General features: G+C 48.9%; 1 protein-coding gene across 1 annotated transcript in view; it reads right to left on the bottom strand.

Annotated features, from left to right (window-relative positions):
• Positions 1-23,186, bottom strand: part of Rnf220 (ring finger protein 220) — a 219,074-nt gene that overhangs the window by 19,258 nt on the left and 176,630 nt on the right. Inside the window, exons 2-5 of the mRNA XM_033767379.1 lie at positions 17,213-17,345; positions 8,866-8,911; positions 4,972-5,082; positions 491-554 (exon numbers count right to left, since the gene is read on the bottom strand). Coding sequence (XP_033623270.1) covers positions 491-554; positions 4,972-5,082; positions 8,866-8,911; positions 17,213-17,345 — 354 coding nt within the window. The remainder of the gene's footprint in view (positions 1-490; positions 555-4,971; positions 5,083-8,865; positions 8,912-17,212; positions 17,346-23,186) is intronic.

The raw sequence follows: 23,186 nt of genomic DNA, 5'->3' as shown, positions 1-23,186 counted from the left end.
ACTAAGACCAGGAAACAGCCGCTCACACTCGGAGAGCAACCTTCTAGAGCCACTCCCAAGGGTCCTCCCACCGCCCCTAAATCGCCCCTCCCCCCGCCGCTTTAGCTTTAGCAGCCACGAAATCCGTCACCCCCTGCCCGTCCCCCTCCCCAGCCACCTCTCGTTGCTGGGCTTCCGCCCCAGAGGCCGCCGCAGGTCCCGCCTCTTGTGCGGACGGCCTAGGGCAGAGGGCTCAGAGGGCGCTCTTCGGCTGGAAGGAGGCCAGCTAAACCCGATCGTCCACGGGCCGTCCCACATTATGCGGCCTACATTTAGCCTCCACTCCATCGCAGTTCTGTTTTTAGAGGACTCCACTGTCTGCTGGACGTTGTCTGGAGCTCCTACAGGCATTGCACGTCTTTAAGGTCAACACTGAACTCAAACACACACCCCTCTTTCTGGGTCCTGGGTTCCAAGTTCGTAAGAGGATGCCAACATCTACTGAGCTCACACAGTTGAGAGTTGCCCTTGACCTTATTTTCTCCTTCATCCCTCACAATCAATTCTTTAGCTCCCTAGAATATACTTTTAAAGATCTCTTAAATTTTCTGACCTCCACCCTCTTGTGTATTTCCTACACACCCTCCTTCCAGGCCTAACTAAAGCATTGCTTTCCCACCCATAAGAGTACTTTCATCTCTACATAGCCTGTATAAATTTTTAACAGTGGACTGACCACACCAGGGTTGGGGCCATGTGAGAGTCACTGTGGTGAAGCCAAAGCCCAGCATGGCATTTGGCATAGGCACAACGTTCCTGAGTTTTGCTTCAATAACTATACCTATTGGTCATTGCTCTGCTTCATAATCTTATTAGCTCTCAATTTCCAACTGACTCCCAGCTAATCTTTTGGTCTGCAGTTTCTCTCCCTGCGACCCATCCTTCACATTTCACATGGAAAATTAACCCTGTGTCCCCTTCTTTAACTCCTTCAGTGTTTTTCCACATAGAAGTCCTGTGACACAGGCTGCCCTGCCCTGCCTACTTCTCTAGACTCTTCTACCACATCTACTCCCTCTCCACGCATTCCTCTTGACACAGCTTTGCAGAGTTACCTGTAGCTTTTTGAGCCCTTCTTGCCCTGTACTCCATTGTTCCCTGCCTGGTTTACTGTTGTTCATTCTTCAGAATTCTGGCAAGCCTTCATTTTTTTTCCTCCAAGGCTGGGTTTGTTACCTCCTGTCAGTTTTCACAGTTCCTTGGTGTCCCTCTAATCATGTGTATTTTCGTTGTTTACATATCCATCCTATCTACGTGAGAAGTTATCTCTACCTCCTCACTCAACACATGGTCTAATGTGAAGGAGATATCAATAGGAGAGAAGGACATTATGAGGGAAGCCCTGAGCCCAGTGCGAGGCTAGGAAAATCCTACAGTTTAGATCTTGAATGTTCCCCCAAAGCCCATGTGTTAAAGTCTTGGTCCCCAGCTTGATGCTACTGGGAGGTGGTAGAACCTTTAAAAGGTGGGGCCTTGTGGGAGGTCTTCTGGTCATGGAGAGTGGTGCATGGCCTCAAAGACAATGTGGGATTCTAGTCTCTCGTTTTCTTTTATTGCTTTCTGGACATGAAGTGAATGGGACTATGTGTTCCTGCCATGATGTGATGTAACATGTGGCCAACTAATCATAGACATACCTCTAAAACTGTGAGCCGAGATAACTGTTTTCCTTCATGAATTGATTATCTCAGTATTTGTTACAGTAATGGAAAGCTAACACAGAAACAGTCTAGGATTCACAGCCAGACAGACTCAAGTTGAAATTTTTACTCTCTCATAATTTAGAAGCGTCACTCCAAACTGGGTGTGGTGGTACACACCTGTAAATCCCAGCACTTAGGAGGCTGAAGCAGGAGGATTGCAAGATTGAGGCCATCCTGAATTACACAGTTAGACCTGGTCTCTCAAAACATATACATACATAACCTGTCTCCTTAGTAACAAGGGCCAGTGAATCCTAGCTTATGCAGTTGACATGAGGGTAAAGTGAGATAATGGTAGGTATTGAGCAGGGGCTAAGCATGGTAAATGGAAATCTAAACTAGAAACCAATAGCCCCTTTAGGCCTAGATTAACAGTTAAACCTAACACAACCACAAAACTGCAACTTGCCAGGCATTGTGTAAAGAACTGGATATCCATTTTAGTTTCTGAGTTACTTTCCAGCTTCACCTGTCACCAACTCCCTTTCCTAACAGCACAGCCAGGGTGTGGGTGGCATTAATTCAGCGAGCAGTCTCCTTTCCAACAAAACTGAGCTGCTAACAGGTTTCTAAATACATCATCCCATATTATACCTCTTTGTCCTTTGCACACAGTATTACCTTTATGTGAAATACGTTTTCTTCCTTGTTATTACAGTGAACTCCTATTCCTTCTCTGAAACCCTGTTTAGTCATTACCTCTTATGTGACACTCGCTCTGATTTCCCTTTCTTTCCACTGTACTATCTTAGAAGCTTATTTACATGCTTGGCCTAGCACTTGGAATACTATGCCCTATATATCCATTTGCCATTGTCCTTCGAGGGAAGGACACTAGGCTGAGCATGAGTGGTACTAGATAAACATTTGAGTAAGCGAAGGATAAGACAAGATCTTTTCCTTGGAGGAACTCCAAATCCAGCAAAGAGTCAAGATTCATTGTGATAGATTAAATATGGCCACAATTCTTTGCTTCTCTCAAGAGCTGAGTTTCTTCACCTCATGATTAAGGGTTAGTTTTGTGATTTACTTTGCCCAATAAAAGGTGGTGGAATCAATGTTGCCTGAGTTACAGCTTTTAATCTCAGGACTCTGTGCACAGAAGCTGTGGTCTTCACCCTCTTGGTGGGACACTTCTGAGTGACTGCTAAGTAAAAAAGTTGAGAGGCCACATGGAAGAGAACCACAGCCAACCTCCCAGATATGTGGCAAGGACATTGGGACCTTCCAGTCCAGCCCTTCCTTAGAGGACTAAGCTGCATTAAGTGAAGAAATACCCAGCCAACCCACAGAATCATAAGAAACGATAACTTGTATTGAGCCAACAAGTTTTGGGATACATAACAGAAACATACCTAAACAAGTGATCATGATATAAAGTGACAGGGGCAATAACAGGGACACCCAAAGGGTCATGAGAAGAGATAGCTAATCCATAGGCTTCTTAGAGGAGTAACATTGGGGATATTGAAAGGTAAATAGAAATCTGGTTCAGTGGGGTAGATTAATACTGTTAGAAGCAGCAACTCATGGAAAGATGAGGCAAGAAAGGAAGGGCATGTTCAGGGAGTGGATAGTATTAATTTAGTGAGCTTAGACTGTGGGATTCAAGGAGAGCACAATTAGGAATGGAAGCTGGAAATATAGGTTACATCTAAACCACAGAAGGCCTTGGTACTATGCAAAGGAACTTGAACTTTATATTATAGGAAATCAATCTGATTTGTCCTTTAGGAAGAAGAGTTTTTAAGAGTCTAGAACAGGGTTTTGCTTCTTAACTTGGGATCCAAAGACCTCTGAGAGGAACACCTGGATCTCTAGAGGTTTCCTTATCTTTCAAAGTTAGCTGTTTGTAAAATGCTTCATGTGAGTGACTGTGTGTGTGTGTGTGTGTGTGTGTGTGCGCGCGTGCATGTGGTCATATGTGTTTACTTTTAGGAAAGCCTCTTGCCTAAGCCCCTTGTTTTCCTCTTACATTGTAGAGAATAGAAGAAACACCAACATTTTGTGGGTAGGAATGGGGGGTCCAGGAGAATATGCAATTTTTGCTTGATAGTTACTGTTTTCCTAGTTGAGCACACAGCCAGGCTGATCCTGTGAGTGAAGAAGGGAAGAGGGGCCTCTGTAGGCAGGGCTCTTCCTATCCTTTGGTGCAGGTACAGAGCTCTGTCCCTGAGACCAGAATTCATTAGAATTGTGTACTCTACCTAGTCAGGGTTGTCTGGATCAGGGTGATGTCTCCCAGGTGCTAAATGGGCTGTCATTCTTAAAACAGCCCAAGATAGCAGGGATCCCTCTCCAAGACTGGCTATGTAGTTTGAGTTCAATAAAAAGGTATCCACCAGAGGAGATACCAGTGAAAGCTGGTTTCCAGCCCGCTCTTGGCATTTCCCCTCTCAGCTCTGTACCCTGATGGCAGGCTGTGACAGCTAGGAGGAAAGTGTGCCCGAGAGGACATTTTTCTTTAGTTCCAAGCAAGGGCTTGTGCATGCCAGCAGAGACTCTGGCTCTCTATTTCAGCTTATTGGTCCTTGTCATATCGGACCAGGACTGTTTTTCCCTTTTCACATCGGGCTTTCTGGGAAACCCTGTTGCCATTTAGACAAATGTTCCTTGGAGCAGGGCCTTGTTTTCTTAACATCTGATGGGGATCCTAAAGGCCAGACTCTACCTCTCTTCAGATAAAAGCTTCTGGGAGGAAGAAAGCTTTCTTTTTCCTTCCTACCATAAAGAAGGTTCATCTACAGGCTCCCTTCATGCTCTGCTATTTTAGTATCGTATGATTATTCCCTTCCTGTTTGCCCCAAACACCCATAGCCATTGTTTGCCTCTTTCTCTACCTGGGCCTGACACCAAGAGTTGGCAATATTGAATGTTACTTGCTTGAGGGATCCTGCTTTCAAAGTCTGAAATCTTCAGTGATTCTGGGCTATGTCGCTGGGTCTTCATAAAACAAAACTCCACAGGATGGATGGATGCATGCTTCAAAGGTGCTCAGGGCTCAGCAGAGCCCAGGGGACTTTGGTGCCTCTCCCTAAAATCCATCTATTTAAGGGCCATTCCCTACACCTAGGCCTTCTGACTTCACTTAAGGGCACTACCATAGACAGAGGAAATCAAACGCATTTAGTCCCCTTCCCAGCCTGTAGAGGAGGGGTGGAGTTAACATCCCTGAATGGCACTGAAGCTCCACCCCAGTGAACTCACTTCTCCTGGCCACCTGCTATACCCTCCTCACCTGGTATCTGTCTGAGTGGTGAAGATCATCGGTGGCAGATGAGTGTGGTGATGCTGTCGGAGATTCTCCTTCCCTCTTGATGGAAGCAGACAATAGAAGGGACTGGAAGAAGAAGAAAGAAGAAGAAGAAGAAGAACAAAAAAAACTATGCTGTCGGAGATTCTCCTTCCCTCTTGATGGAAGCAGACAATAGAAGGGACTGGAAGAAGAAAGAAGAAGAAGAAGAAGAACAAAAAAAAATGAGGCCTTAGACTCAATGGTCAGTCAGTCCCCAGAAGTCCCTAGTCCTGTGGAGCTTTTGGGGGTGAGGCACAGAAGGAAGGCAAAGGCACAGGAGGCCAGGAGACCCTGAAAGGGTGAGGGGCAAGGCACATGGAAGAGGATGGCTGCTTTAGGGCTGGGTAGAGATCCTCTGGGGTGTCAGAACCTCTTCCATACTTGCTTTGTCTGAGCTCTGCCCCCGTGGGGCATGACTCTCGGCCACTTCCAGTGGGCTCAACTATACATGCTTCATTCTCTTAGCGAGTACACACTCTAAGACCCCTGTAAAGGGTTGGGGGAAAAGCCATATACCTGCCACCCTGCCTGCCCTAATACAGGCTGATGGCAGCCTCGCAATGGAGACAGTAAATTAAATAGTATGTATGAGTTTCCTGTGTGGAGCTAGGGATGTACGCTGGGTCCATTTATCCCCATGATGTGGCTATGACCCCAGCAAAAACCCCAACAAAACTAATCCTCCCATGTCAATCCTGCACGGCCTTTTCTACATACAACTGCAGTTTAGATTAATAAACTGTCTGCTTTAAATTGTGTGTGAGCACCACAATTCTAAATACCACATGGCACGATCAGCCTGAGAGCCAGCTCTTGCCAAGGCCTGTTCAGCTGCAAACTGGGGGCCTGGAGGCCCGAAAACAACCACCCCCCTTCTCCAGACTGCACACAATTCCCTAGGAGTCCTCCCTGGCCTAGAAATCCATGCCAAATAGCCAGTGACAGCCCAAAGAAAGCAATTTGGGAAAGATGGAGCAGCCATTTATCCTTCCTCTCCAACTGAGCCTTAGGATGTGACCTGCATGTGGTGGCCAGGATGCACATCCTCAGCAAGGGCCCTGGGAAGGAAAGGGGCAGCTGCTGGTCTGGCTGGCTGGACTCCCTGACTTGCCCATAGATTGGCCTAGGAGCTGGAAGAGACACGAACTGCAAAGGCTTGTGGTGGGATTTCCTGTAGCTGGAAGCTCCCTCTGTACCTTCCTGAGCCCAGCAAGAGTCTGGTAGGTGACTCAGCCACAGACCAGAAAGGAGGTATTCTCAGGTAATGTCCTTTTGCTCTGGTCCCAAGGAAGATGCTGAGGACGGGGAACAATGTGGGACCCTCACGACCATGAGAAAGCTCATACTTGTTCATTCATGATCTCTCTTCCATCTCTCTCATATTCATCTTCATCTTCTCCCCCCACCTTTCTCTCTCTCATTCTCTCTAGGTTAGAAGCCCTGAGAGGCCTCAGCATTACACCTGGGGCAAGTGGAATAAAAAAAGGTCACTGGCGCTTTTTAAACATGGACCAAAAAGCAGTAAAATGTGTTTTGAAAAAAAAATCCTGGCATTAAATCATGACTTTTTGCCTGGCTCTTCGCCTCATTAAAAGTGGCCTTTTGGAAGGTAAAATTATCATTGTAAGCGATAAGATCTTTAAGAAAATAATTCACGGCTTCTTCACCCTTTAATATGATAGCCGCCACCGGCTAATTTTTTTCTTAATGGCAACGAGGCCATCAATCTTGTCTAAGGCCCCCTTGCCCTCTCTTCCTCCTCCTCTCTCCCTCCCACTCCGTCCTCTCAGTCTTGTGCTTTGATCTTTTAGCTCCTATTCCTTCCCCCACGACCTGCTTCCCTAAAGCCTGGGTCAAGGCCAAGGATGGGCCAGGAACTGTTCAGCTTGGGGGTGTGAGCACGTATCTGGAAGTGGTGGGCACGTATGCCTTGCCTCTGCCTCTGGTGATCATCGTGCCTGCATCTGTGGGTGCAGGAATGTGCTCAGGTTTAAGACTTCCTGGGTGTGCCTTTGGATCTGGCTTTATGTGGTGCTGCGTATATGTGAGGAGCTATGTATGGATGTAGATTGTGTCTTCAGAATACAGGCCTCTGTGGCGTTCAAGTCCTCACCCCTGCTAGCCATGCTTAGGTGTCACATGTCACTGGTTGTAGTGGCCAGCACAGAAGCTTGGTCACGACCTTCCTGAGCCTCACCCTTCTATGCTGCAGGGTGGGCCAATCTCAGCCAGTGTGGCTCCCTATCTCTAAATCCAAGCTGCCTGGCTCCCCTCTTCTTTTCTATTTAGGACTCAGAGGACTTTGTCTCCTTGACCAGTCCAGCTGCAATCCAAGGTTAGTTCAAGTTTTCTTTCCTCCTCTCTCTGGCTATAGCTATGGCTATAGCTGACCAACTTCTTAAAAGAAGGTGCCAGGTCAACCTCTACCTTTGTTTTCCCCTCAGTATTAGGGATTGAATTGAAGGCCTTTGCACTGAACTATATTACCAGCACCCTCCCACCCCCACCCCCACCCCCAGGTCTCACTAAGTCAACCCAGGCTGGGGTTGAACTTGTGATTCTCCTGCCTCAGCCTCAGAAAGTGCTGGGTTACAGGTGTGTGCCACCATACCTGGCTAGTCCACCCTTTTAAAAGCCTGAAGGATAGTCGGGCCAACCCTGTGGAGGTGATATCTGCCATTCTGGTTCCTTTTCCCAAACTGTCCTCTCAGAAGTGAGCAGTGACTTTAAGCCTTCCAAACACAGTGGGCTCCTTTACCAGCCTTTCCCTGTTGGATTACTGACCATTCCATACATTTCAAAACTTTTTTTTTTCCTTAGCTTCTGGGATACCACGCTCTTCTGTAGTCCTCCTAATTCACTGACTGTCCCTTTTCTGTCCTCCCTGGCCTCCTGGACCTTATCTTCACTATATGTGCAGAAGTCTCTGAGATTCTCATCTGGGAGTTTGTTCTCATCTCCCCTAGTACTCTTCCTCACTGACTTTACTTCCCGAGCTTCAACACTTCCTCCTCACTCCCCATAACATACACTGGAGAGTTGCTGTGAGAGCTTATGAGAGGGCAGCCTTGTGCTGAGGTGGGGAAGGGCTACTCAGGGAGTGAGGGTTTAGTCTTCCTCTCTAGCTGTGTCCTCAAAATCATCACCTTTGAGGAAGCAGCACCACCTACCTCTGTGGCAATAGGGGAGTTCTTGGTACAAATTATATCATTGTGCTAGGGTCTCTCTGGCCCCTCCTTTATGCCAGATACTTGCCCTTCACCTTTCCTTTCTTCATCTGATGCTTTCAAATTTTTCTCCAATAGTGTCTGTTCAAGGGACAGATTGTCTCCCCACCCAGATAGACCCAGCATCCTCTCTGGTTCCTTATTGTCTCTGTGTGTGCATGTACATGTATACACACACACACACACACACACACACACCACACTGTCCTATGATCTGGTTTCTGAGGCCCTGAACCATCTGTATTGACCAAATTTCTATGTATTTCTTCATTTGTTATAGCTCATCTTTTTTTTGAGTTTCCCCAGCCTTAGTGTCTGGGTCACCCACCTTCCCAGGCTGTTCTTCACTCTGACTCCATTCTAGCTTGAAGAGGAGGAAATCAGATGAATATGCCCACATTCACACACAGACCAGACCACACGCTTGCATGCACATGTGCACACAGATACATATACACACAAACACACAGAGCAGCCCTAAACCTCAGGCTGATGTTCAAGCCCTGGAGACAGTTGGTAATCCATGAAGCATTCCTTTTTCTTAGGAGAAACCAGGTCTAGGTTAGGATGGGCGGAAGGAGAAACACAATTGGCCACCTACCTTGGGGGTACCTGGAGCCATGGCATCCTTCAGAAGGGAATTCTTGCTGCCAAGAAAGAAGAGAACAGGGTGACCATTCCACCTGCTGCCCAGGGCATGCAAGGGTAGAGTAGCAAGAAGCCCCCAAGAGAGGCATAGCCAGCCTAGCCCAAGCTAGCCCAGCCAGTTTAGTGGAGTTCCACCCCTTCCATTCAGTCCAATAGTCTATCCTAGCTCAGAGGCCAAAGGTCATGCTGGCCACTGGAGTGGGGTGGGGGTGTAGATACCAGGTATGGAATCTGGAGAAGGAGAATTTACCTCACTCCTGGGATCATCCCTGATGATTCTGCCTGTTATGGAGACTCCCTGCTTTCCACCCCCGTCCCCAGCCTGCTCTTAGCTCCTATGGGATTGGGGTGATGGAGCTGACATGGCTCTTGTCAATTCTTCCTCCAACACGCTGCAAACTGTGTTAGGCCAGGAATGATCTCCCCCTGATTCAATTTGTCAGCCCCAGGCCCTCCAGCATCGGGCATGGCAGGCGGGTGGGAGCCGGGTCCTGAAATATGGTGGGCAGCTCAGAGCAGGCGGGGGCCGGGGCGGGAGGTGATGGATGGGCTGTGGGGGAGGCAAGGACTGTGTTTAATAACAAAATTGGTATGCAAGGCCACATCCCGCGCTAAGCATGAGTGATCCAGAGCCACAAAGTATTACAAATCCCCACTAAACAGATGCTGACAATGGAACAAGACATATCAAATCAGATCCACTTCAGAAACATTAATATCCCTGTTCCTGTCCCTCCTTGCCTGCTGCCCCCACTACACTTGCCACATCTGTGCTTACACGTTTGCGCATGTGCACGTGAACACACACACACACACACACACACACACATGCATACAGAGGTGCTGGCTGATTCTGTGTATGCATGGAGTCAGATGCAGCTCGTTTTCATAAGTCCTCACACAGGCACACATGTGGAGCATACCCACAGAACACACAAAAGACACAGATGTGCACACATCTAAGGCAGAATATATGGGGCCCATGCAGACTTACAAGGTGTACCCACAGGGAACACTTGCAGATGTGCTTAGGCACCCATTGGGCCAACATAGGCACACCCAATGTGCAAAAGCATAGGAAGATTTGTCCTTATGTCAGCGGGGTGTGGGAGGTGGGGTTGTGTTACCCACCTAGGGAAATTTGGCAATATCTAGATATCTATATTTTATAGTGCTAGGGGGTTAAACCCAGGACTCACATGTGCTAGGCCAACTCTCCACCTCTGAGCTGTACCCCATCCCCTAAAGATATTTTCAAGTGTTGAAAGTTAGGCGGGAGAGGGGGTTGCTACTGGCATCTAGTGCGTAGAGGATATTAAACATCCTAGAGTCTTAGACAGCCCCTCTCTCACAACACAGAATCATCTGACCCCAAAACATCAATAGTGCTGAGGCTGTGAAGCCCTGGTCTAAAGGCAGACACATATACACAAACTGTAATTTTGCCAACAGGCACGCTTACATGCAGTCATAGTGGGAGGCTCAGGCATGCATAACAGATGCACAGGGCCACAGGGTCATATTCCCAGAGACATGGCCATAAAGACAAATTCATAACAGCCACACGGACTGGATGAAGAGCTGCTCATATACACAAGTCCACATAACACAAGCATAGATACAGGCACCAGCATACACCCATCAGATGGAATCACATACTGGCACATACGACACACATACATCACAGTGCAGAGGCTACTAGATTCTGCTGCAGGATGAGGTCAAGGTCTGAGGTCTACCAGTCTGATCACACAATAGGGACATCACAGACTAGGAAGGACAGCCAGAAAAGGTTCTGTCTGATTATATTTTGCTCATAAATGGTCCTGCTTTGCTCTCATGGAGGAATTGAGGATATAAAGGGGAAACTGAGCTGCTCTGGAGGTGCCACTGATTTGTGAGTTCATGACTGCTATGACTCCTTCATCATTCTGCCTACAAAATCAGACACCCATTCTCTTGAGGGAGAGCTGTCCTCCTCACTGCTGCACCTATGCAGAGCTAGCTCCATGTGGTGCTCAATAAAGTGTGATCCAGAAAAAAACAAAAAACAAACCAAAAAGCGAGGCTCCTACTGTATGTACTGTTCTCACCAGGCATTGCTCCAGACTAGTTGGATCAGGTGAGAACAGGGGGCAAAAAAGGAATGAATGATCATTGTACCCCCTATATATGACGGACACAAGATTTGTATGTGTTATCCCCCTGAGTCATCACAGACATTTTACAAAGTTGATTAACAGGTCAGGTGACATTTTTGTGTTCCCACAGTCCTTGGAGGATTTGAGATATAAGTTTGGATCTAAACAAGTCCAAAGTGTTGGATATATATATTCAGAAGGTCTCACTATATTGCCTTGGCTGGTCTTGAACTCCCAGACTTGAGTGATCCTCCTGCATCAGCTTTCCAAGTAGTTGGGATTATGAGTACACAACACCACATACACCTAGCTCATGGTGCTGAGTTTTAATTGCCTACTGCTTTCCTGAAGACACACAGGGCTTAGGCTTCGGGGCAGAAGTGTTCTCTTTCTTCTCTTCCTTTGCTGTGACTTCGGGGGAGGGTCTTACTGACCCAGGACTTTACTACATTACCGAATAGCATGAGGCCCTTCGGGGTCAGGAGGTCCAGCCTCCCACTTGGCAAAGCCCATCATCTAGCTCTTTCTCTAGTAATATTCTTCCCTTCCTTTGCATGAAAAGAGTACAACCTCAGACCATTTCCTCGCTCTGAGCCAAGGCTCTGCCCTATATTTCCTCCACCAACCGCATCGTCTCTAAGTTGGCTTGGTCCTCCAGAGATTGAAGAGCTTGGTGAGAGGCCTGCCTTGGAGCAGGGAGGTCTAAACCCAGGAGCTGTTCGCAGTCTGGCTCCTGCCCAGCCCATCAGCTCTGCCTTCTGTCCCTCCCTGTTCCACAGCCCACCCTCAACGATTTCCTCCCTTGCTCAGTCACTCGCTGCCTAGTGATCCATGGGTTTTAAATTATAACTGGGACCCAGGAAACGCGTTCCTAAGTACAATATTCATGGGCTGGGCTGACACTTTTAATTAAGGTGATTTACACTGAATTATCCTTGGAAATAAAGAAATGGTGCACTGCCGGGGAATAAACCATCATCACCAGCCGCCTTTGTAAGTTACACTTCGTTTTAATCTATTTGGGGAATTGTTTATCTAGTTCATTACCCAACCAAACACCGAGGCCAGCCTTAAATAAGGCTTAAGTGGGGGTGGGGGCACTGGCATCTCCATACCCTGCCTCTCCTCTACAGTCACCCAGCCTCCCTTTGGCTTCTTTCAGCCCTTTTAAAGCCCTGCCCAGCGAGCTGGCTTCCCAGCCTAGAAGCTGGCTCTCTCAGTGGCTCTGGAAGCCTCCCAGAGGAGATCTCTGAGCTCAAGCCCTATCAAACTAGGCCCCACTTTCAGTTCTGTACAAATTCTCTATGTCCAAGGCTTTTTCTTCTTCATGGATGGAAGTTCCTGCCTGAGGGCCACAGAGAGGTCAGGGGCCATCCCCTGCCACTTGCCCTTCTGTCTTCTGCCCTTGCCTGTGTCCCTACTACCATCCACACCCAGTCCCTGCCCCATCACCATCCTAGAGACATCTTAGGCTCAGCTTGCCCAGAGCCTTGCCTGTGGCCCCTTCTTGCCTTTAGCATTTGCCTCTCTGCCCGCTCCACACTTCTAATCATCCAAGTCAGAAAGTGTCCTTTTAGGAAGTACTCCGGCTAAGTCCTCTCTTCTGCACCCTACTGCCACTGCCATTGCCCCAGGACCCCACCCCGTCTCAGCCCTTGGTCTATACTCCAAGCCTTCTGCTATAGCTCATCTTGCTTTGCTGGCGCTTCATCCCGACTCCTGACTATTCTCGTTATCCCTCCAGTCTAGGATCCCCTCCAGCATGCGAGGCCCTCCACAGTCTGTCCTTGACTTAACTTTGCCCTCTCTGTCTTCACTGGCCAGGTCCTGCCATCTAAGAGAGCCCTGGTTGGCAGGACTGAGAAGGAGAAAGACAGGGTAGGGTTTGTGGGTATAATCTCTGATGTCAAATGTGAGAGCTTTGAGAACTGCAATCTCTGCGCCAGTGGGAGCTCCCACTGCTCTTCCTGTGAGGGTCTGGGTGACCATGTACCTGCGGGAATGTGCATGGCAGGAAGGCAGTTTTCAGGGTGTGTGTGTGTGTGTGTGTGTGTGTGTGTGTGTGTGTGTGTGTGAAGGGGGCTGTGCATACCTGTGAAAAACCAGCTCCCTAGCTTGGAACTGGAAGGCTGCTGCTTCTCTGTGAGCCCTTGGGTGTATCCCAAATAGCAGTTTGCTCCCAGGGTCCCTGCTCTGTGCTGTTGGACTGAAAGCGACAGGAGGCAGCACAGGTCCACCCTGAAAGCTCCTCAGGCAGAACCTGGCGGCAGGCTGACAGAGGGCCCCCTGCCAGCTCTATCACAAGCTCAGGACAGGCCTGGGCTGAGGAAGAGGGGAGGGCAAGAGGGGTGACTAAGAGAGGAGGGGGAGGAGCCCTCTGGGCCAAGAAAGTAGGGGAGCTGAGAGAGGAAGAGCGCATGAGGCCGACCGGGAAGGGGAGGATTAGCGAGCAAGGAGGAGGCAACGGAGTGTGGATGCCCACATTTGGCTTCTGGCCTTCTGCGGGACTCGGTTTCCCCATCTATGAAATGGCCAGGCCAAATCCCCTTTCTTTTCAGGATACTGATGGTGGGGAGGAGAAAAGAGGGGAATACTTCAGAAGCCCCGAACCTCCTTTCCCCACCCTTCTCCAGCGCCTCTCATGTCCCCACTCCCCAAGCCAGCAGGGCGGGGCAAGGGCACAAAGCTGGGGCCCTGCCGTCCCCTCCTGAGGGCGGCAGCCAGCCCGGAGGGAGCTGACACACTCCTTGGGAATTTATCACGCACCCAATTACAATGTTAATTGGCAAGTTCCTGAAATCAATTAATTCGCAAATTTTTTCCAATTAAAAATCCAGATAAATCACGGGGCGGCCGGCCAGTCCAGCCTGCAGTCGGTGGGCGCAGCGGCCAGGGAGGGGGCGCGGGCGCGGCTGCCCTTGAACGCCTTTGCCGGCCGGTCCAGCTGTCAGCGCGCCGGGCGCGGCAGGGCCGAGACAGATAAAACCATCGACCCGTCGCCGCCAGCGCTTCGGCTTTATCGATCCGACGGGAATTTCACTTGCTGTGCAGATCCCGCTGTCCGGCTGTCAGACACCCCGTGTTGGGGGGTGGCGTGCCTGGGTCGCAGGGTGTGCACGTGCAGAGGCGGTGTGGGCGTAGGGGGTGCTGGGCCTGGCCGGACGTGACAGGACAGATGTGGGGGACCTGAGACACAGCCTTGAGGGCAGGGACATAGGTGGGGACTTTGGGTGGGGAAAGGGACTTGATGCTCTGCGAGGAATGAGGGATGGGATGCGTCATGAGTGCGCCTGGGCTCTGGGCAGCACAAGTGAGGGATCCCAGCCAGGAGGCAGAGAGATCTGGTCCTCAGGACCCTCAGGGACACACAGCCTGTATGAGACAGTGGTTCTCTCCACCTCTTCCTCTGTTTTCTGTTCCCATTGAGAAGTCCTCTGTTGGGAGCAAGTTATACAGAACTCCTGGACAAGCAAGGCGTGGCACTCAACTGGGCTGTGTCTTTCACTCTGCTTGGGCAGGTCAGTCCCCGGTGTGTTTGTTGAGGGATTAAGAGGATCAGCGCTGGAGTCAAACTGTCTGAGTTTGAATCTTATTGTTACCTTACTACTGAGCAGTATTACAGTGTTACAGTGCCTGTTTCCTCATCTGTGAAATGGGGTTAGTCATTACAGTCAGGTACCACATAACAGTGTTTTGGGCAAGAATGGACAACATGCTGGGTGTGGTGGCTCACGCCTGTAATCCCAGCACTTGGGAGGCTGAGGCAGGAGGATCACTGTGAGTTTGAGACCAGCCTGAGCTACATAGTGAGTTCCAGGTCAGTCTAACTGCATAGTGAGACCCTGTCTCAACCCCCCTGCCAAAAAAGAATGGACAACATATATGACAATGGTTCCATATGATTATATTGCCTAATGACATTGTAGCCATCTTATGATTTTTTTGTTTGTTTTGAGACAGAGTCCCATTGTGTAGACTAGGCTAGACTTGAACTCATTATGTAGGGCAGGCTGGCCTCAAACTCCAGACCCTCTTGCCTCAGCCTCCGGAGTGCTGGGATTACAGGTGTGTGCCTCTATGCTTAGCTGCCATCTTAGTTTGTGTAAGCACATTGTATGATGTTCATTTGACAAAATCATCTAAGGATGAATTTCTCAGAATGAACATCATCAATTAACATGTAACTGTACCACCTACCTCAGAGGGGTGTAACGATGATTAAATAAATTAATGCAATGTAAAATACTTGGCACTTAGTGTTTAATAAGGCTTATTAGCTACCATTAATACAGTCTTCCATGGGGGTTTTAAGGTATGATAAGGTATGTTCCCAAATTCTTTTGCTACTGCTCTCATTCAAGAGGCAGAGTTTATATAGCTTGATTTTCCACTCTTGAGTCAGGCTGCACTCGATGACCTGTTTCTAATGAATAGAATAGGGTATAGGTGAAGCAATGGTGTGTGACTTCCTACACTAGGGAAAGGCACTGTGGCTTCCTCCTTAGTTTTTCTTGGATCACATGCTTGTAGGAGGTCATCTGCCATGTCAGAGGGAAACTCAAGCAGCCCTTGGAGGGACCCATAGAGAGGAACTGAGGCCTCCTGCCAACAGCGATGTGAAGTGAGCTGCTTGGAAACATGCCGCAGTTTCAGGAAGCCCCGCAGATGACTTCAGTTGCAGCCCCCGAAAAGACTCTGAGCCAATAGTCACAACTACCCACAACTACCCTTCTAGACTGGTCTGGAACTGGTGACCCACAGAAATGCAGATAGTAAATGTTTGTTGTTTAAAGCCACTAGGTTTTGGGGTAATTTGTAACACTGCAATACCAGTACTTTTTCCCTCAACTTTTGCCCACCAGGAAGCCTTCTCTGTCCTGTGCCACATTTGGGGCCTCCTAGATACTCCCAGAGCTCCATCTCCTCCCATAGAGCAGCTTCTGTTCCTTCAGGTTTTTATTCCTGACTTTCTATACTCTTGTGCTGTGAACTTCCTGGACGGGGCCATTTCGGATCCCTGTACCCTGGGAGGTGATTCGTCGAGAGTGTGGACGGGAAGGGGGTCATTTATTTCTTATGACTTGAACTGAATGAGGGGTAGGACTGGAGTGGAGGGCCAGGCAGTTCACTGTGGTAGACTGTAGTTCCCAAAGGTGGCTGCAGCCATCTCTTCTTTCCCATGTAATCTTCTACCGTAAGACCTCACCACTCCTCCCAACAAAAGAGGTGGGTGTTCCTGCTCTCCTGGAATGTGGGTAGACTAATACTGCTTTGATCAATAGAATACAGTGGAATGACTTCTGAGGTTAGGTTACAAAAGGTGATCCAGCTCGCATCTTGGTTGGAACATTTATTTTTGGAGCCCTAAGGCGCTGTGTACGAAGACCAACTACCTCAGGGCTACCAAGCTATGAGAAGCCCAAGCCACCTGGAAAAGTTTCTGAAAGTACTTTGGACCCAGGTCCATCTGAGATCCCAGCTGATAGCTGGCATCAAGCATCAGATGCATGAGGGAAGGAAGTCTCTGGAAGCTCTCAGCTCCCATGTCTTCCCAGCTGAGTCCCCAGACATCTGGAGCAGATACAGGCATGCCCTCTGTACCCTGACTGCGTGAGCCTAATGGAGTGGTTGCTTTACACTACTAAGATTTGTCACCCCTTTCCTTGGTTACCTAGCTGTTTTCTAAGGTTCTTGAGGAGGCTCGGCACAGTCCTTCAGGTGCGGGCAGGGAAGGGAGGACTGGGGATGAGCTGGGGTGGGTCAAGACTGTTACCTTTCAACCCCTGAGATTCATAAAGTACTACTCCTCTCCTGGCTGGCAGGACCAGGCTGACCTTCTGATGGGGCTGCCAGGCCCACACATGCTTCTTTTATCCTACTCTGAGGCCCCACATGCAGTGCTAGGCCTGTAGTAGGTATCCCCTGGCTAGTTCCCATAATGCTCTTTTGCAGCTGGGGCTTGGGGAGTCACTCTCACCTTACAAAATACATCAGGAAGAGAAAGTGAGCACCATTTAGCTGGAGGATCTGAGGGTTGAAAGTGGCTAGGAATGGCAGGAGGATCCCAGCTTCTCCCTGTAGGCTGGTATAATCCTGAGACCTGGTGGCTGGGAGCCTCAGGTGCATCTCTAGCAGGCAGGCTCTGTGTTGGTGGCTTACCTGGTGGGCAGCTGGGCCAGCTGCTCCAGTTCCTGTTCCATGTGCTCCTGCAACTCACTGGGCCTCAGCAGGACTTGGCAGATGGGGCAGATTGGGGCCTGGCTGTCAAACAGTGCTGCTGCTTTCTTCTTACCTGGTGAGGGAAGAACAGATACATGTGAGCAGGACTGTTCTCCATCTCAAGCCTGCTACTGCCTCCTTATGTTCTTGACTTATAGGAGAGGAGAGCCAGCAAGCCTGAGAGCCTGAGAGTCTAAGACCATCACTCTGTTTCACAGCTCCAGAGGCTGTGACCATAAATGGTTCTTCCTCAGCCAGCTGCCCCTCTTGGAAATCTACTGGGAGACAGTCAGTGCTCTGTGCACTCAAACCTTGACCACTCCATTTCACAGGCGTTTAAACACAGCATTACCCAGAATACTGAGTGCCCCCACCCCTGTCTGTTTCCTTTCGTGTTTTTATACTCTTCAGATCTGGAGAAGGAAGACGAGGGGGTAGGGCAGAGAAAGGGGATTTAGTCCAGGAGTCATTCAATAAACATCCTCTCATGCTTACACTGAACCAGGTGCACTGCAGAGCAGTGGGGTCCTAACATGGAATCAGGTGTAGTTCTGCCCTTGAGGCCCTTGCAGTTGAGTGGGAAGGACCAACAAGGACTAGGGGACCTCCAGGGCAGCATTTTCCTTTTCTCCCTTCTCCCCAAGGCCTCCTTCAGCCTCTGTTCTCGTTCTATGTGCTAGGTGATCTTGCTCATTCTATGGCCATAATCCCACCCATGCTTTACTGACTGCAGACTCTGTATTTCTACTCTGGATGCCTCCATACGCCTATATTCAAATGTCTAGGGGCTGGGGATTTAGCTCCGTGGTGCCACTGCCTGCCTCACAAGTGCAAGGTCCGGAGTTCGATCCCTGGTACGAAAAACAAAACAAAACAAAACTCAAATGTCTAAAGGACTTCAATGCCTGAAGGTCCTGTAAGAATCTGAAACCCAACAATTCAAAGTTGAATTCTTCAACTTTTTCACCCCTCCCGTACCTACTCCTCTTTCAGCAGTGAGTGTCTCTGTTAATACCTCTTTCACCCAGTCACCTAAGCCAGTAACTTCAGGCTTACTCACTGTATGCCCGTTCCTTTGCCTTACTCCCCTGAACTCCTCATTCGTTGAAGTACCAAACCCTGTCCATTCTGCTTCTTCGACATCCCTCGAATCTATGTTCTCCTCATTCAAGTCTCCCTTGGATAATCTCACTGGCTCCTTGTGAGTCTCATTGATTCTAAGTTCTCTCCTTCCACTCTACCCTTCCAATTGCATCTCCAGTATGTGTGCACCCCAGGGGTCAAATAGGTGCCCGAACTCTATTTCTACTGTCACTGATGATAACAGAACAAACCATGCTAGGAGGAAGTGAGCTGGTTGCCCGGTTTATCCCCATTGGACACCCAAACCCCATCCTTTCTCTCGTGCAGTGCCCTGCTAGCCTGTTTACAGCATGGGGTTGAGGATCCCTATTTATTTAGAAACATCCTTAGCTATTCATGGATGCTCTGACTGTAGAAAGTGTGGACTTGAGACCAGATCTTCCTCCTTGCCTTTTCTTCTCCTGGGTGCCTGGAGAGTGTCAGAGATAAAGCCCATGCAGTGATGGCCAAGATGGTTACTTGAGTAGGGATGCCAGATTAAATACAGGATGCCTGATGAAATTTGGTTTCAGATAAGCAACGCATAATGCTTTAGTGTAAGTATGCCCTAAATATTGCATGAGGCATATTTGTACAAAAATTATCCCTTGTTTTTCCAAAATCAAATTTCTCTGGATATCTTTTATTTTCATATCCTAAACTTGACAGCCCTATACCCAAGGAAGCTCCCAGTCCAGGCTAAGTACAAGAACTCACCTCCCTTTGACAGACTCAGCAGGATTATGGCTCTTCTACATGCCTGGATTGAGTTATTTGAGGGCTCGAGGAGCAATTCATTCTGTTTTTTTGGTAGTGGGGGTGAGTTATGGTAAAAAGAGAAGGCTTAGTCAAAAGAATGAAATTTAAGTTGCACCTTAGAAGTATACTAGGCAAGGAATGGGAGCAAGTGAATGAATTAATGAATATGCTGTGAGTTCCTTGTGGGCAGGGACCATTTGTTATTCATCTGTATATAGACACTTTTTTTTTTTTTTCTGGTACCAGGGATTGAACTTGGGACCTTGCGCTTGAGAGGCAGATGGCAGAACCACTGAGCTAAATCCCTCGCCCTATATATAGACAATTTATTGCAGGCGTGGCACAGAGTAGGTGTTCAATGATAAAGAAGAGGAAAGGAAGTCCTTTTGACATGTGCCTTGGTGGCTGTGCCTCAGATGTTTAGGGGAAAGTTGGAAGGCAGCTTTGACTAAAAGAAGCAGATGTGGCCCCTGGGAGGTGGAAGGTGAGGATTCTAGTTTTAGCTCTGCCCCTTATTTTAGCTCAGAGGTGAATGAAATCCTAGGACTTCTCCAGGCCCATTACCTATATTCTACAGATGGAGAAATTGAGGCAGGAATGCCTGAACTTGGTTCTTTTTTGGGGGTAGGGGGTTTGTTTTTTAAGACAGGGTCTCGCTTTGTAGTACAGGCTGGCCCTGAACTCACTATGTAGCCCAGGCTGGCCTCGAACTCATGGTGATCCTTCTACCTCTGCCTCCTGAGTGCTAGGATTACAGGTGTGAGCCACCACACCTGGCCTGAACTTGGTTCTTGATCTGATGGCTTCATTTATTTGTTTATTCAGCAAGCATTTATAAAACAATCAAATGTCATATATTATTCTAGGGGAAACCAGATCTCAGAGATAACTAAAACACATTCCGCGCCTCTAGGAAGTCACAAATTAGTGGGAAAGCTCAAAAAAGAAAGCCAGAGACTCTAGTGAGTATAGGTCAGAACTGTAAGGGAGGCATGAGCAATGAGGGTACTGTGGGAGGGCGGGAGGAGACAGCATAGGGTTGGTAGGATCCATGGGGAAGTGATGGTCAATGGGAGGCATGAAGATGAGCAAGGGAGCGTTGACAGGTTGCTGGGACAGATCACTGGAACAGGGACACACGAAGAGCATGGGACAAGGAGGATCTAGGAAATGGGGTCTGAGCTGAGGTGGACACGACAGGGATTTTGGTCTGCGACACTAAATCTGGCCTTTAGGGCCCCCTGTACCCCAGATTCCTTTCTCCAAGCCGGGGGGCCGGGTATCAGCATTCCTATATATTTATTTTCATTTCACCTGCTTTGCATCCATGGGAATATTCTGTTTTTCTGAGCATTGACTCAGTTTTATTTTATTAGGATAATGGGCCCTCTTCTTGGCTCCCACATTCTAGTAGCATTGACAGGGATCAGCAGAGAGATCCTGAAACCTATGTCCTCTATCCTACCCCATTATTCTCAGGGGTTAGAGTGGCAGGTGATAGCGTAGCTATGGGCCTCCCGCTTTCCCTCCCCTGCTGTGTTCCCTATAATTTTATATTGAGACCTGTGGTCATGACGTGGATTTTACTGCACTAAGGACATGGCCTGCCCAGGTTTAATGATAAAATCCATACTCTGGCCCTGGGCCTGCTCCTCTTTTGCATAATTCCCAGAATACAGCTCCCTGAAGCTTTTGACCTGGGCCATTACAGTGGCCATAAAATGGGCCATAAAACCGCTGGGGATGGCCAAGAGGAAGGGGCTGTGGTCTTGCTGGAGTGGGAATGAAGCCCTCAACCCCCTACTCTTTTCAGGTTCAGGAGGAGACATTCTTTGGCTCTTCCTTTCCACAATTCCCAGAATTTGGGAGCCATCTCAGGCTGGTGAGGCCCCCAGAAATCCTTGGTCTAGCTGTCCATCTGATGCAGGAATCCCTTCTCCAGTACAATTGGCAACGTCACAGGTAGGCGTAGGAGCCTGGCGAGGCAGGCTGTCAGAAAGCATCATCCGCTTGAGCATCCCCACTCCCTCCCTGGATGAGCTCCCCAACAGCTGAGCAAGGCCTTTTGCCACAGGTGGGTCTAGGTCACTTAGGCCTAGGTTGAATCCTGTCCCTCTCCAGGAGAATTAGCTCTCTGGGGAGGTCAGGAGCCAGCACAGTGCAGAGCAGCAGAAGCAGGAGGGGATGGGGACAGGGACTGGGCCAGGCTGTCAGTGCTAAAGATGATGAATGGGGGAGGTGAGGCGGGAGGCCCAGTGTTATCGGCAGTGGATGGCAAGCGCGGGGCGTTCTCCGCTCCTGCTAATCCCCGGGCGCTGCCTCAGCCCTTGCGCTGATAACGAGGAAATGGGACTGACAACAATTTTTAGCTGAGAGATTCTTCACCAAAATGCCAGGCAGCCGGAGGTCTGACAGCGCCTGATTGAGTGTGTGAGTGTGTGAGGGGGGATGCCCGCAGCCCCCTCCCGTCTCATGCAAAGATGGATCGCTCATTCCGCCTCCCGTCCACATTCATTACCTCGCCTCCCTCCCCACCACCTCTGCTGCGGTAGGACCTGCCACCTTCACTTCCCTGCCGCGCAGGTATCTCTGAAGCAGGAGGAGGACAGGGAGGGGAGGGGTCTTGACCCTATCCTCACCTTTACACAGGGCAACTCTGGCTCAAAGAGCAGACAAGGGCCTCTGGCAGAACCAGGACTTGGAGTCGGGTCAGGTCTATGTCTGGTTGTGTGACCTCCAGGAGTTCCTCTCCCTTGCTGAGCTGCTCGATTACCTTCCCTGCCAATCAGCAGTATGGTTCCAACAGAAAGTGACTGACTATAAACTGCAAAGAGAGACTGGCTAGTTGAGTAGGGAGAAGAGGTCAAGCCAAGGTGCCCTCTCCCTCTCCTGGGCCAGGATCCAGCCCATCCAGCCCTCAAAACTTGCAATGAAGGCTCAGGTACCTGGGGGCCTAGATCAGTCCTCTGCTGCCCCCCTCTGTTGGGAATTGCCAATCATTGGGCACAGGCGACTCATGGCCCAGAGACTGCCTCTTCTGGCATCTTCCATAGAGAATCTGGGGAGTACGTATGGTGAAGATCTCATTCAAAGGGAAAGTCCTGCCCTGCTAGGTCACTAATCCATAACTGGCCTTGCAACTTCCCACCATGTGACGCATCCCTGGTGTGTCCTGTTTGCTTTAGTCCCAGTTCTATCGCTTGGGGGTTTCATTATTGCCTCTCTGCTTATCCAAGAAGCAATCTCCGTCTCTACAGTCCTTTCTCTGCAGACCACAGAGGCATGGCTTGACTGTCTAAAGTTTGACTAGGGCAATGATGGCAAACCTTTTAGAGCTCTCAATGATATGAACAGCCTGCTGTGGCACGTGTGCCACAGGTTTGCCACCACTGGACAAGGGATAGGAGCATTAAAATGAGGACGAGAGGGACTCTAAGCATATGTACGGTAACAGAGGCTAAGACTTGCAAGAGTATGTATGTTGATATATATTGTGTCTTTGTGTGAAAATATGTATGCCCTTCCCCTTCTGACTCCATCCCCATTTTCTAGTGACTAAAATGCACTGTAGAACTTCAATAATTCAACAGAGTTGCCTCTTTCTAGCTATGTGACCTTGGGCACTTAACAATTTTGAGCTTAATTTCTCCTTATATGAAGTGAGGATAATATTTAACTTCCAGGACTTTTGCAAGATCCAGTTAAGTAAGGCATGTGTATAAGTGAGGAGTCATTATTGTTTCAGCTAAGATACCAGCACATATTTGTTGTTTATGTGCACAGTCTTCCCCTCCTGGCATCAGCTTGGCCTTGTCTTGTATCCGGCCTTCTTCACTGCAATAATTAAGACTGTCTACCACTCAGGAGGTACCTTAACCCTGGCTCCTCTGGCCCCTTCTCCTGACCAGCCATACCTATATATCTGTTTATTTGTTTGTTTGTCAATGTGTCCATCTCTCTATCCAACCAATTATTTACCCATTATCTGTTCAATAATAGGACTGTTTATTGAATGTCATTATATACTAGGCTG

Source organism: Fukomys damarensis, unplaced genomic scaffold (assembly GCF_012274545.1).
Source record: "Fukomys damarensis isolate Sample0158 unplaced genomic scaffold, DMR_v1.0_HiC HiC_scaffold_23, whole genome shotgun sequence".
Lineage (NCBI taxonomy): Eukaryota > Metazoa > Chordata > Mammalia > Rodentia > Bathyergidae > Fukomys > Fukomys damarensis.
Note: the sequence above shows the minus strand (reverse complement) of the source record. Positions and strands in the feature narration are given on the sequence as shown.